Here is a 13,936-nt window from a genome sequence, read left to right on the forward strand (position 1 = left end):
CAAAAGCTGACTTACATCCAGGGTACTCTACAGACACTTTAATCTGCCCAAAGTCATAGATTACAAATCACGAGCTGGGATTCAAATTTAGGACTCCAGAGCCTTTTCTACCACATTATATCAATTACAGAATATAATTCAAAAACTTTGAATCCTTTGTTACCCCATGGCTGTAAAGGAATGGCTAGCCATTCCACTACCCACTTCTCACTCTCCTTAGCTTGATTTCCTTTTACTTCCGGTGACTTCACCATCCTTCATTGTCCAACAGATTATTTAACCTTTCAACCATTTCTGGTAGACTAGAACAGAAGGAAGCCACAGGTCTGTAGGAGCAAGTATGATTTACAATGGGCAAATGGTAGAAAAAAATGTTATTCATAGCCATAGATAAGTTCCTTAAGTCACATATAAAGAAACACTATTATTAAAAGTTTGCTTTATTTTTCTGTTGAATCAAGTATTAGCCCCCAGTTTACAGTTTTTTTATGCCTTCCAAATAGTAGCACAGTTAATATCACCTTATTAATAGCCAAATAATAAATCAAATTAGTCCCAGTGGGTATATCCACATCTAGATTGTTCGGGTGGTCAGGAACTCTTATTTGTTTGCTTTAGCTTTTAGTTCTTGGTTATATCTATAAAGGAAACAGAAAGAAAAATAATTATGAATCATAATAGATATATGTGTAATAAGAAGGGAATGGGACGTATATTCCATGTCTTCTTTCTCACTAGTCAAGAGGCTACATCATTGTAACTACAATCTTCTCGGGGGCATGTAGGTAAAACAGGCAGAAGGGAAAGTGACTTAAGGATTTTATTTGCATCTGGCTTCCAACTGCCAAGAGTTTGAACAACTTAACTGACATACAGTTTCTTATACAAAAGTATTATTTTGGTGAATATTTTCATTCTTGAATTATTTAAGAGCATAACAAACATGTGAACATATATATAAAATTTAGCAAAACGTGGTCATCTAGAACTTTTTATTTTATACTCGCAGAACATCTTTCCTAAGAATAAAATAAATTGGGAATGGGATCCTGTCTAATCATTAAAAATAAAATATACTTTTGTGAGGCAGGCAGATTACTGGGTTATTAGCAGTTTGTAAACACTGGGTTAGCAGGAAAGTAAAGTTAAGGCCTGTTTTTTAAATTCTCATTTATCTAAAGAAGAATTAACCACAAAGCCATAGAGTCTTTCCCTTCTACAATACCCTGAGCTTCATTTACTGTTCTTCCCAGATTACAAGAGTGGACAATAATATAAGCACAAAAAGTAACTTATTCCATGAAGTCTACCATACCTCCCAGATTTCTCAAAAGGTTCTGATTTCAATACCCAACAGTGTTTTTCTAAATGCTCCAGAGTCCAACATTTATATTTTTAACTAAATCTCCCAATCTGCTATTGTGACTGAAAGGTGCCAAAAATCCTTTTGTCAAACTGTATCTGAGTTTTCGCTCTAGAAATAGTTCTGAATGTTGCACTTAGCCTTTTCTTAGCTCTACTACTGAGTTAATACAAAGTTAAAATGAAATGGTGGATGAGAGGGGCGCCCGGGTGGCTCAGTTGGTTAAGCGACTGCCTTTGGCTCAGGTCATGATCCTGGAGTCCCAGGATCGAGTCTCACATGAGGCTCCCCACTCAGTGGGGAGTCTGCTTCTCCCTCTGACCCTCTCCCCTCTCATGCTCTCTCTCACTCTCTCTCTCTCAAATAAATAAATAAAATCTTTAAAAAAATTAAAAAAAATTAAAAAAAATAAAATTAAAAAAAAAGAAATGGTGGCTGAGAAAAATACTTGTGAATAAAATCACTGTACAAATCAAAGTTTATATTGATATAAGTAAGCTCTAAAAATGCTGGTCAGACATCAGACATACTATAGAATGAGTTATTTATTCATCCATCCCATCTGTGCTAGATGATTATGAAAGGATTAAATTATAAACATAGGGATAGTAAAGATGAATAAAATGAGGATATACTATACTCTGCAGAATAGAATGCCTTCTGAAAGGAAGGTAAATTATAACTGAATATTTTCTATTTCTTTATTGAGATCATTTATTTTTTTCAGCCAAAGAACATTGTTTCGTAATTTAGAAAGGTTCTATGGTTCAAACAAAGGCAGAGCCTTCATCTAAGATGAGCTCACTCCAGAGTGTTAGCTAGTCACTGACAAATAATGTCAACTACTGAGTGCAGGCAAACTTTGGAAACATTGTGGGTTCAGTTCCAGACCACCACAATAAAAGCAAGTATCATGATAAAGCAAGCAAATGAACATTTTGGTGTCCCGGTGCATATAAATGTTATGTTTACACTATACTATAGTCTATTGAGTGTGCAATAGCATTATGTCTAGAAAAAAAGTACATACCTTAATTTAAAAATACTGCTAAAAATTGCTAACCATCATCTACGCTTTCAGTGAGTCATAATCTTTTTGCTGGTGGAGGGTCTTGCCTCAATGTTGATGGCTGCTGACTGATCAGGATGATGGTTGCTGAAGGTTGGGGTGGCTGTGGCAGTTTCTTAAAACAGGACAGTAAGGAACTTGCCACATCAATTGACTCTCTCTTTTACAAATGATTTCTCCATAGCATACAATGCATTCTGATAGCATTTTACCCCACAGTAGAACTTCTTTCAAAATTGGAATCAATCCTCTCAAACGCTGCCTCTGCATTATCAACTAAGTTTATGTAATATTCTGAATTTTTTTGTCGTCATTTCAAAAGTCTTCACACCATCTTCACTAGGAGTAGATTCCATCTCAAGAAACACTTTCTTTGCTCATCCGTAAGAATCAACTCCTCATCCGTTTGAGTTTGATCCTGAGATTGTGGCAATTCAGTCCCATCTTCAGGCTCCACTTCTCATGCTTAGTTCTCTTGCTCTTTCCACCCCATCTGCAGTTACTTCCTCTACTGAGGTCTTGAACCCCTCAACGTCATCCATGAGGGTTGGAATCAACTCCTTCCAAACTCCTGTTAATGTTAATATTTTGACCTCTTCCCATGAATCACAAATGTTCCTAATGGCATTTAAAATGGGGAATCCTTTCCAGAAGGTTTTCAATTTACTTTGACCAGATCCATCAGAGGAATCACAATCAATGGCAACTATGGCCTTACAAAATATATTTCTTAAATAAGAAGACTTGAAAATTGAAACAACTCCTTGAACCTTGGGCTGCAGAATGGATGCTGGGTTAGCAGGCATGAAAACAACACTAATCTTGGTGTACCTCTCCACCAGAGCTCTTGGTCATGAGGTACATTGTCAATGAGCAGAAATATTTTGAAAGGAACCTTTTTTCCCCAAGCAGTGAGTCTCAACAGTGCGTTTAAAATATTCAGTAAGCCATATTGTAAACAGATGTGCTATCATACAGGCTTTGTTGTTCCATTTACAGAGCACAAGGAGAATAGATTTAGTATTATTGTTAAGGTCTTCAGGATTTTCAGAATGGTAAATGAGCACTGGTTTCAACTTAAAGTGAGCAGCCACATTAGCTCCTAGCAAGAGAGTCAGCCTGTCCTTTGAAGCCTTAAAGACAGGTATTGACTTCTCTAACTATGAAAGTCCTGGATGGCATCTTCTTCCAATATAAGGCTGTTTCACCTACACTGAAGATCTGTTGTTTACTGTAGCCACCTTCATTAACTAACTTGCTAGATCTTCTGGATAGAGAGTTTCTACATCAGCACTCGCTGCTTCACTTTGCACTTTTATGTTACGGAGATGGCTTTTCCTTGAACCACATGAACCAACCTCTGCTGGCTTCAGACTTTTCTTGTGCAGCTTCATCATCTCTCTGAGCCTTCATAGAATTGAAGAGAGTGAGGGCCTTGCTCTGGATTGGGCTTAGGCTTAAAGGAACGTTGTGGCTATTTGATCTTCTATCCAGATCACTAAAACTTTCTCCATATAAGTGAGAGGTCATTTCACTTTCCTATCAATCATGTGTTCACTGGAGTAGCACTTTTAAGTTCCTTCAAGAACTTTCCTTTGCATTCACAACTTAGCTAAATGTTGAGCACAAGAGGCTACCTTTTGGCCTATTTCGCTGGCTTTCAACATGTCTTCCTAACTAAACTTAATTATTTTTAGCTTTTGTTTTAAAGTAAGAGATATATGACTCTTTCCTTTCACTTGAACACTTAGAGGCCCACTGCAGGCTTATTAATTGGCCTATTTTTAATATTGCTGCACCTCAGGGAATAGGGAGATCTGAGGAAAGGGAGAGAGATGGGGGAATGGCCGGTCGGTGGTACAGTCAGAACACACACATTTATCAGTTAAGGTCATTGTCTTATGTGGGTGTGGTTTGTGGTGCTCCCCACCCCCCAACAATGACAGCAGTAACATCAAAGATCACTCATCACAGATCACCATAACAAATATAATAATGACAAATTTTGAAATATGGTGAGAATTACCAAAAGGTGACACACAGACATGAAGGGAGCAAATGCTGTTAGAAAAATGGTGTCGATAGACTTGCTTGATGCAGGGTTGCCACAAACCCTCAATTTGTAAAAATGTGCAAAATCTGTGAAGCACAATGAAGTGAAGTGAAATAAAATAAGGGATGCCTGTAAACAGTTATAAAAATTTCCAAATGCTCATGGAATACTTTCTGACAAAACCAGTAACCTCCCTCTAAAGATCATTTCCAACACTACATAACCATACACATTTAGGTCCCACTTTATTATATATAATTGAAACTGAGTCATAAAAGGTTCGTGGAGAAAATTACTTAGTATTTCATAAATTGTGTATGTTGTCTTAAAACAGATTCTATGAACAGGCTATATGTCTTGATAATACACAGACAGATTTAAAACCTAGGTAGCAAACATACTGTTTAACACTTTTAACTTAAACCCCCAGACTTTTCTAGAAATTTCTGCTTTAGGCATATCCCATCTTAGCATTACACATGAATCTTAAAAAAAAAAAAAAAAAGGCACTGCCATCTGGGTGGCTTCTGAGGCAGATTTTTCTTTTTACACCTTTGATAGGCTTACCTCCAAATACGAAAGAGCTGAGAAGCTCCTGCTGCCCCCACAAAGAAATTAACAGCAAAGAGACTCCAGTTTTTTGGGATAATTACAAGTGAGTATCTTGACCAAATAAACCCTGTTGAAACAAAATATTTTTTTTAAAAAGCATAGGTACTGCTGCAATATCTTTGAACATTCAGTATTAGAGTAAGATAATTATAAATAAGACCATGACAATATAATGTAGGATAAAGGAAAAGGAAATGCTATACTTTGAGTCTTTAATAAAGTTGCCATAATTCAGTGTTACACAAAATATTTAATTCTTACATCAACAGGGAATCTTTACAGGGCAAACGATTATTTTTTCCCACTTTTAAAAATAGGTTCATGGCAAAAACATAAAAAACAAAACCCATGAGGATACTTACTCACAGTAACCCTCTTCTGCCTTTTCTATCTATAATCTATAAAAATTTCCCAGAGAGAACACTGTTAATTCCTTTGTGTATGTGTGTGTGTATGTGTTTGTGTGTGAGTAGGTGCTTCAAACATTAAACTGTTAAATAAATTGATGTAAAACAAAATAAAAATATTGAATGTCCTAAATGAAACACAGAAAATATTCAATTAATTTACCTGTGGCCATCAAAACAGCAGATTGAGCTGTGCTGAGTTTCTCTGCAGGTCTGGCCATGTCAGCCAATCCAGCACACACCAACCCCTGGAAATACACGTTAACACACAGCAAGAGAAATGGTATCATGAGTGTGCAGTAATAATTCTTAGTTTTATTTTTTTTATTTTTTAAAGATTTTATTTATTTATTTGAGAGAGAGAGAATGAGAGAGAGCACATGAGAGGGAGGAGGGTCAGAGGGAGAAGCAGACTCCCTGCCGAGCAGGGAGCCCGATGCGGGACTTGATCCTGGGACCCCGGGATCATGACCTGAGCCGAAGGCAGTCGCTTAACCAACTGAGCCACCCAGGCGCCCTAATTCTTAGTTTTAAATAAAACATAGAACTATTTCAGAGATTTCCACACAATAGTTGCCACAATTTTAGGGCACCTGGGTGGCTCAGTCGTTAAGCGTCTGCCTTCGGCTCAGGTCATGATCCCGGGGTCCCAGGATCGAGTCCCACATCGGGCTCCCTGCTCGGCAGGAAGCCTGCTTCTCCCTCTCCCACTCCCCCTGCTTGTGTTCCTGCTCTCGCTATCTCTCTGTCAAATAAATAAATAAAAATCTTTAAAAAAAAATAAATAAAAAATAGTTGCTACAATTTTAGTATCCATGGAGTAAGGAAATGTATACATATCATCACAAAAAACTACAAAGAATTCAGGAATGCTTTAGAATTTATGTTTTGTTAACCACATCAAACAGCCTCATATACTTGAAAATCAGTAGTGTAGGTGTGTAGGTATCCTAACAAATGGTACTTTTTTCACATATGAAGTTATATATTCTTTATACATGTTGGAAACCACTGGTGTGGAGGATGCCTAAAAGCTACTTAAGGTAATTTGTATAGATTCCTCCTTTCATGTTTTTGTCAACCTTAATTCTTTTTTTTTCCTACAATGATGAGATATTACCTTTTTTATTCAGTTCAATTAGCTAACATAGAGTACATCATTAGTTTTTTGTTTGTTTGTTTGTTTAACATTAATTCTTTTTTAAAAGTAGAAGTATCAGGGGTCCCCGGGTGGCGCAGTCGGTTAAGTATCTGACTCTTGGTTTCGGTTCAGGTTGTGATCTCACGGTAGTGGGATCAAGCCCTGTATCAGGCTCCTTACTCAGAGTGGACTCTGCTTGAGTTTCTCTCTCCTTCTCCCTCTGCCCACCCCCCCAACCCTGTGTTCTCATGCGTGTTCTCTCTCTCTGGAATAGATAGATAAATCTTAAAAAAAAAAAAAAAAAGGTGGAAGTATCAGAAAAGCTCTGTTATAATTTTAGTTTTCGGGTTGCATAATTTTTCTTTAATGTCAAAGTATACAACATAGTCATTTCTTCTCTGCTGTGTTTTTAACACTGTTATATAACCATCCTACTAATACCTCTACCATTAGCATCACTCAGAAAGTTTAGTAATGAGTCTTCCTTCACTAGAGTATTAGTTATGCTGCTCTATTGCAGAGATGAGAATATGTAATAAAATGATTTTTATTGATGAAAAATGAAAATATACACAAAATAAGAGAGTAGTACAAAGAACCCCTACATACCCATCACCCAGAGTTAATAATTATTGAAATTTTGCCACATTTGCTTCACCTCCCTTCTTCCCTTTCTCCTTTTACCTTTAAGTATTTTAATCAAATCCTAAATGTCATTAGAGAATATGTTTTTAAGAAATTATTTTTAGGTCTCACTGGGTTTCTAAAAGATGCTCTTACATGGAAAATATAAATCAGCAAAGGGTTTTGCCCCTAAGTAGAACATAGATATACTTGTGAATGTATACACAAATTGAAACCGAATACAAAGGGTTTTGAATTAATAAGGTCAGCAGTACAATAAAGCTATGATTCTGATTTTAAAAGGGGCAAATGGTTACGCAGAGGAGTATAACCAGAGGTAAATTATGGCTAACACTATTTTGCCTCTTGTTAACTTTCACCCACAGTCATGTGATTTTTCTCCCAAATGCTTCCTGATTATCCTTCCTACATTCTTCTTTTAGGTCCCAATGTGCATTTTCTCCACATCATATTTGTTCTACTTTTGCAGGGTAGAACACTGCCATTGAGAAGGGGAAGAAAGGGATTGATTTCTACTATTAATCTACTGGGTCCATGTATTATACACTGCACCTTGTTGGATAGATTTATGAACACTATGGGTTACATTCTAACATTTTTTTTGGGAAGAAGTCAGTGGTCATGATTTTGTTCATGCTCACAGTATACACTTTATTTTTCTGGGACATGTTAGTAATTGTTCTCTCCCACGAAGGTCTTTTTTTTTTTTTTTTTTTAAAGATTTTATTTATTTATTTGACAGAGAGGACACAGCGAGAGAGGGAACACAAGCAGGGGGAGTGGGAGAGGGAGAAGCAGGCTTCCTGCAGAGCAGGGAGCCCGATGTGGGGCTCGATCCAAAGACCCTAGGATCATGACCTGAGCTGAAGGCAGATGCTTAACGACTGAGCCACCCAGGCGCCCCTCCCACGAAGGTCTTGAGCTCCCTTTCTCATGTTTCTGAAATATCCTTTTCTACTTCTACATCACTCTAACCTTATCTAAATTATCTTAGAAAATCTCACCAAATCTAATCTCTGTCACTTATTAGCTGTGTGACTTTGGTCAGATTATATAACACTTGCCTTAAATTCCTCATGTGTAAAATGAGAATATTAATAGCTACCCCTGCAAAACTGATGTATGATTAAATGAGATAATAGCACAGTGTCTGGAAAATATTATTAACAAGAACAAATAGTAGCTTATGTCTGTAGAGCAACAGAGAAAAAGGAATATTAGTTTTCTACCTTTTCCTGCATTACTAGCCTCAGGATAGGAGGCAGATGGTCTGTGTTCCTTTTCATCTTTATTATGAACTTTATTCAAATAATAGAACTATATAGATTCTATTCAGAGAATGTTTAGAGTAAACAATAAGATTATGTAGAATACTCTCTAACATACAAAGAAACTACTAGTTAGATCCACAGCACCTATTTTAAAGGTGGTCATCTAAGTATTTAAAAACACTTAACTTAATAGGCTGTGGAGTTAAACAATGTGAGCTTTCACATCCTGATGGACCATTTACCACGACAGTATGTTTAGTTATCTAGCTCTTCGAACCTCAGTACCCTTATCTGGAAGATGGTAATAATATTTACTTCTCAGGGGGCGCCTGGGTGGCTCAGTTGGTTAAGCAACTGCCTTCCGCTCAGGTCATGATCCTGGAGTTCTGGGATCGAGTCCCGCATCGGGCTCCCTGCTCAGCAGGGAGTCTGCTTCTCCCTCTGACCCTCCCCCCTCTCATGCTCGCTCTATCTCATTCTCTCTCTCAAATAAATTAATAAAATCTTAAAAAAAAAATTTACTTCTCAGATTTTTTCTGGTGAAGATCAAATATGAGATAATGTATTAAATAACCTAATACAGTTTGGCATCTAGTAGACTCAAGTTAGCTCTCTATTAAAAATGTTAAAAAAATGTTTTTCAAATTGTCTGCAGCCCAGGATTGTGATTTTTTTTTTTTAAGATTTTATTTATTTGACAGAGACAGAGAGAGCACAAGCAGGGGGAACAGCAGAGGGAGAGGGAGATGTGGACTCCCCGCCAAGCAGGGAGCCTGATATGGGGCTCGATCCCAGGATCCTGAGATCATGACCTGAGCCGAAGGCAGACACTTAACCGACTGAGCCACCCAAGCACCCCAGGATTGTGATTTTTTTTTTTTAAAGATTTTATTTATTTGAGAGAGAGGAGAGAGAGCACAAGCTGGGGGTGGGGGGCGGGCGTGACAGAGGGAGAGAGAAGCAGGCTGTCCACTGAGCAGGGAGCCCAACACAGGGCATGCTCCACTGACTAAGCCAGCCAGGTACCCCTAAAGTGAAAATTATACAGGATACACTAGAATATAATTCATCCAAAGTAGAAAATGTAGAACTCAAAATAAGTGGATCCATACACAAATAAAAGCTTTAGCCTTACAGATGATTGGCAAGTGAATATATATTAAGTTAAAATAAAATATTTAAGGTATATAAGTGTTGTTTTTTAGGATTATCCACTTTGACCTCAATGACGATTTGGTTTCAACAAAAGTGGCTAAGAAGGACTCCACTCCAGTTAAATGTCTGAATAAGTATAGTCTGAAATTCTTAATATAGAACATATGTGGCCTGGGGCAGCAACTGCTATGTGTCATGGATAGACTACCATAGATGAATTATTATCAAATGGTTTGGAATAATATGTACATAAAGTAAATACATAACAAAAGAAGTCTCCTCACCAGAGAACAAGGCACAGTTTCTACTGCTATGCTGTCATCAGAAGACTATGCATGATTTCAACATGAACTTAAAATAGATGTTTTTAAAGGAGACAGATATCCAACAAGGCATTTAAGAGTATGTCATACTGTCAATGTTTCAAAACACTGGTGGACCAGATCAAAGAAACACCAAAGTATTGATAAAACCAGTAAACTTCTAAGTTGTGGCAAATTTGAGGTCAAAGAGAACCCCCAAATTTGTTATAGAGTAAATAATTCTTATTCTTTTAATAATGGTGCTAGAAACAATAGTTAAGCAATCAATTACAATTTATAGACATATAATTACTATAAAATTTCCAGTGCTAATACAGAGAAGAGGAAAAAAATAATAATATACTTTCCATTAGTTTTTTTTTAAATCACACTAGTTTTGAATGTTTATTTTTGCTTTGATCTGCATTTTAATTAAATTAACAGACAACACATTTTAAACATTAAAGAAAGAAAAAGACACTCATACATCATACTAATGGGGTTTCTTATAGATGGACCATTAGTGGTAGGCACCAAAAATTTCAACTGTTTTTTTTTAACCTGTCCCAGTGACTTTTTAACCTGTCCCAACCTCAACTGTTCTATTTCTGCTCTGTAGGTATCACCATTTATGTTAAACATTTGCACAGTTTATAAAAATTATGTCATGGGCAACTGAGTTGGAGATTTTCCTTTCTCTGCTGGTATTCTTCATTACATATTTTGTCAGCTTCTCACAGAATCAGATTACTACAATCTCTATTACCATTTAAAAAGTGTCTGAGGGCGCCTGGGTGGCTCAGTTGGTTAAGCGACTGCCTTCAGCTCAGGTCATGATCCTGGAGTCCCGGGATCGAGTCCCGCATCTGGCTCCCTGCTCGGCAGGGAGTCTGCTTCTCCCTCTGACCCTCCTCCCTCTCATGCTCTCTGTCTCTCATTCTCTCTGTCTCAAATAAATAAATAAAATCTTTAAAAAAAAAATAAATAAAAAATAAAAAGTGTCTGAAATTCCATTCTAGCCATGAGAATTAATATATAAACATATTTATTCAAAGTAAACACAAAATTAAGTGTGAAGTTGAATGAATAATAAAAATGAATCTTTAATAGTGTAGAATAACTTCAATCATGTCCCTTATGATTCTGAATCCCACTGTATTAATGAAAGTAATTCACGTGAATGTATAATGTTTACAAACATAAGTAAAACAGCTTACAAGACAAACTTTGCTATTAAAGTCCACACTAAAATTCTGGACCCTAGAATTCTTGTCCTGGGCCTCTTGTGAAGAGTCTCCCTATTCATGGTGTTCTCCTACCAAACAGAAATGGGTACATGAGTGAACAATTTTCACTTGCTTAATGAGGAAGTGAAGTATAGATATATGGAGGTGGATTACCAAACTTCAATTCACACTCCTGGGAATAAATGTAGGATTACAATGGAATGATGGAATTTAGTGTACAGTTACATTGATGACTCTCATTCAGATACAGGGCAACAAAAACATAAATCAAATGTATATAATCCTTGTCTTTAGTAATTGAAAGTGAGTGCAAACTACTTACTAATTACTTACCAAGGCAAGAAAAAATCAGAATGAAGTGCCAGGGAAGCACATGAAGTTAAGGCACCATATGTACAACTTCAGTGATTGGCACTTATTCTGAAAAGGGCTTTAAAGACATGGGCGATAAAAAGCAGTATTATTGCCCCCTACTTCAATAAACTACGTAGTAGTTCTGAACATAGCTATTTATTTTTCGTGCTTTGCTTTCGGCCCTGAGAATAGTAGCTGCATTTTCTGGTAACATCCTGCATCTTTCCTTTCTTTTGGTGTTTGCCAACACACACAGTGGTAAAGGCTGTAAAAGATGTAAAACAGGACAATAAACATGCTGTGTCTGTGTAAGAAACAGTGCAAAATCGATGGCTGAACTGACATAGTACTGTCAGACCAAACTAAAGCTACTTTTGAACGTTTAGAGTAAGCAGAACCATTAAACATGATATGCTGAAACTTTTTTTTTAACTGATGGGACGTTTTCTCAATATATTGTTAAAAAGAAAACCATATGCCCAGAATCACCTGGAGGGCTTATTAGAACACCAATTATTGGGCTCCATCCCCAGTTTCAGATTTTGTAAAACTGAGATCACTTAGGCCAAGTCACTAATACCTAATGTACCTGCATTTTCAACCTCCCCCAGAAATGTAGTCCTAAGGAGTCAGTTAGGAATTTTCTGGTCAGCACCAATGAGGTAATTAGTCACCTGGGCCCTCTCCCCATCCCTCAAACAAAGAGGAGATAATTCACCTACTAAGATCCCTTCTTTTGTCTCCAAATGAAGGTGACCTCACCTTGAAATAATCCTTTTTTTTCTTAAAAGTTTATGACTTCCTTGTCCTGCCTTTAAAAACTTTCTCTTTCAGTGGCCCTTGGGAGCTCCCCTCTACTTGCTAAACGGGATGCTGTCCCATTGATGAATCATTGATGTATGTATTAAATACAGCCAATTAGATCTTCAAATTTAGTTGGTTGAATTTTGAGTTTTAACAATATAAATAATAATAATAAAAAGAACTGCTCTCTAGTTCTCTGTAAAACGTAGCTCCCAACCACTAGTCTACTCTAGTCATTTTATAGTTAAGGGGACAAAATGGCAGATTTAACTTGCCTAAGGTCATAAGATTGAGGGAGAGCCAATTCTAACATTCTCAACTACTTAGATTCTACAACTGAGTTTCTGAAATTGTTCTGACACTTTAAAGCAGTACATTTATGAAAATTAAAATAGCCAACAACTCAACAACAAACAACTCGATTAAAAAATGGACAAAGGGCCTGAACAGACATTTCTCCAAAGATATACAAATGGTCAATAAGCACATGAAAAGATTCTCAGCATAATTAATCACATTAGAAAATGCAAATCAAAACCACAATGAGCTACCACTTCTCACCCATTAAGATGGCTATTATAAAACAACAACAACAGAAGTAACAAGTGTTGGCGGGCGATGTGTAGAAACTGGAATCCTTGTGAATTGCCAGTGGGAGTGTAAAATAGCGCAGCTGCAGTGGAGTGTAGCACAGTATAGTACAGGCCGTTGCTCCAAGTAATACTGATCCAACATTTCCACCTCTAGGTATATACCCCAAAGACCAGAAAGCAGGGACTGGAATAGATGTATGCCATTGCTCACAGCAGCATTATTCACAATGGCCAAAAGGTGGAAGCAACTCAAGTGTCCATCAGCAAATGAATGGATATGCAAAATGTAGTATCTATACAATGGAATATTATCCATACTTAAAAAAAAAGGGAAATTTGACTCTTGTCACAACATGGATAAACCCAGACGACACTGTGCTAAGTAAGCCAAGCACAAAAAGACAAATCCTGTATGATTCCACTTCTTTGGGGTACCTATAGTAGTAAATTCACAGAGACAGAAAGTAGAACGGTGGTTGTCAAAGGCTGCGGGAGGGGAATGAGGAGTTGTTTAACTGGTAGAGTTTTAGTTTTGCAGGATAAAAGGAGTTCTGGCGATTGGTTGCACAACGGAATGTACTTAACACTAAAAAAATGGTTAAGATGGTAAATTTTGTGTAGTTTACTACAATTAAAAAAAATAAAAAAGCCTACAGACCAGTACTTTTCAAATTTTAGAAGGCATCAGAATCACCTGGACGGCTTATTATTATTAGAACACAAATTATTGGGCTCCATCCCCAGTTTCAGATTTTGTAAAACTGAGATGGAGGGCAAAAATCTGCATTTCTAACAAGTTCCCGGGCAATGCCAATGCAGCAGATCTGGGGATGACACTATGAGAAGCATTGCTATAGGCCCAAACTGGCCCTTTCAACATAAAATCAATAATTTGTTTTATTGTTTTCACAATTACCTCT

General features: G+C 37.0%; 1 protein-coding gene across 1 annotated transcript in view; it reads right to left on the reverse strand.

The window, feature by feature from the left end:
- Positions 1-424: 424 nt before the first annotated feature.
- The window catches only part of MPC2 (mitochondrial pyruvate carrier 2), a 26,197-nt gene continuing 12,685 nt past the window's right edge, over positions 425-13,936 (reverse strand). Inside the window, exons 4-6 of the mRNA XM_006735647.3 lie at positions 5,668-5,752; positions 5,053-5,164; positions 425-638 (exon numbers count right to left, since the gene is read on the reverse strand). Coding sequence (XP_006735710.1) covers positions 602-638; positions 5,053-5,164; positions 5,668-5,752 — 234 coding nt within the window. The 3' untranslated portion in view covers positions 425-601. The remainder of the gene's footprint in view (positions 639-5,052; positions 5,165-5,667; positions 5,753-13,936) is intronic.

Source organism: Leptonychotes weddellii, chromosome 6 (assembly GCF_054177405.1).
Source record: "Leptonychotes weddellii isolate Sample4059 chromosome 6, ASM5417740v2, whole genome shotgun sequence".
In the NCBI taxonomy this organism is placed as follows: Eukaryota; Metazoa; Chordata; class Mammalia; order Carnivora; family Phocidae; genus Leptonychotes; species Leptonychotes weddellii.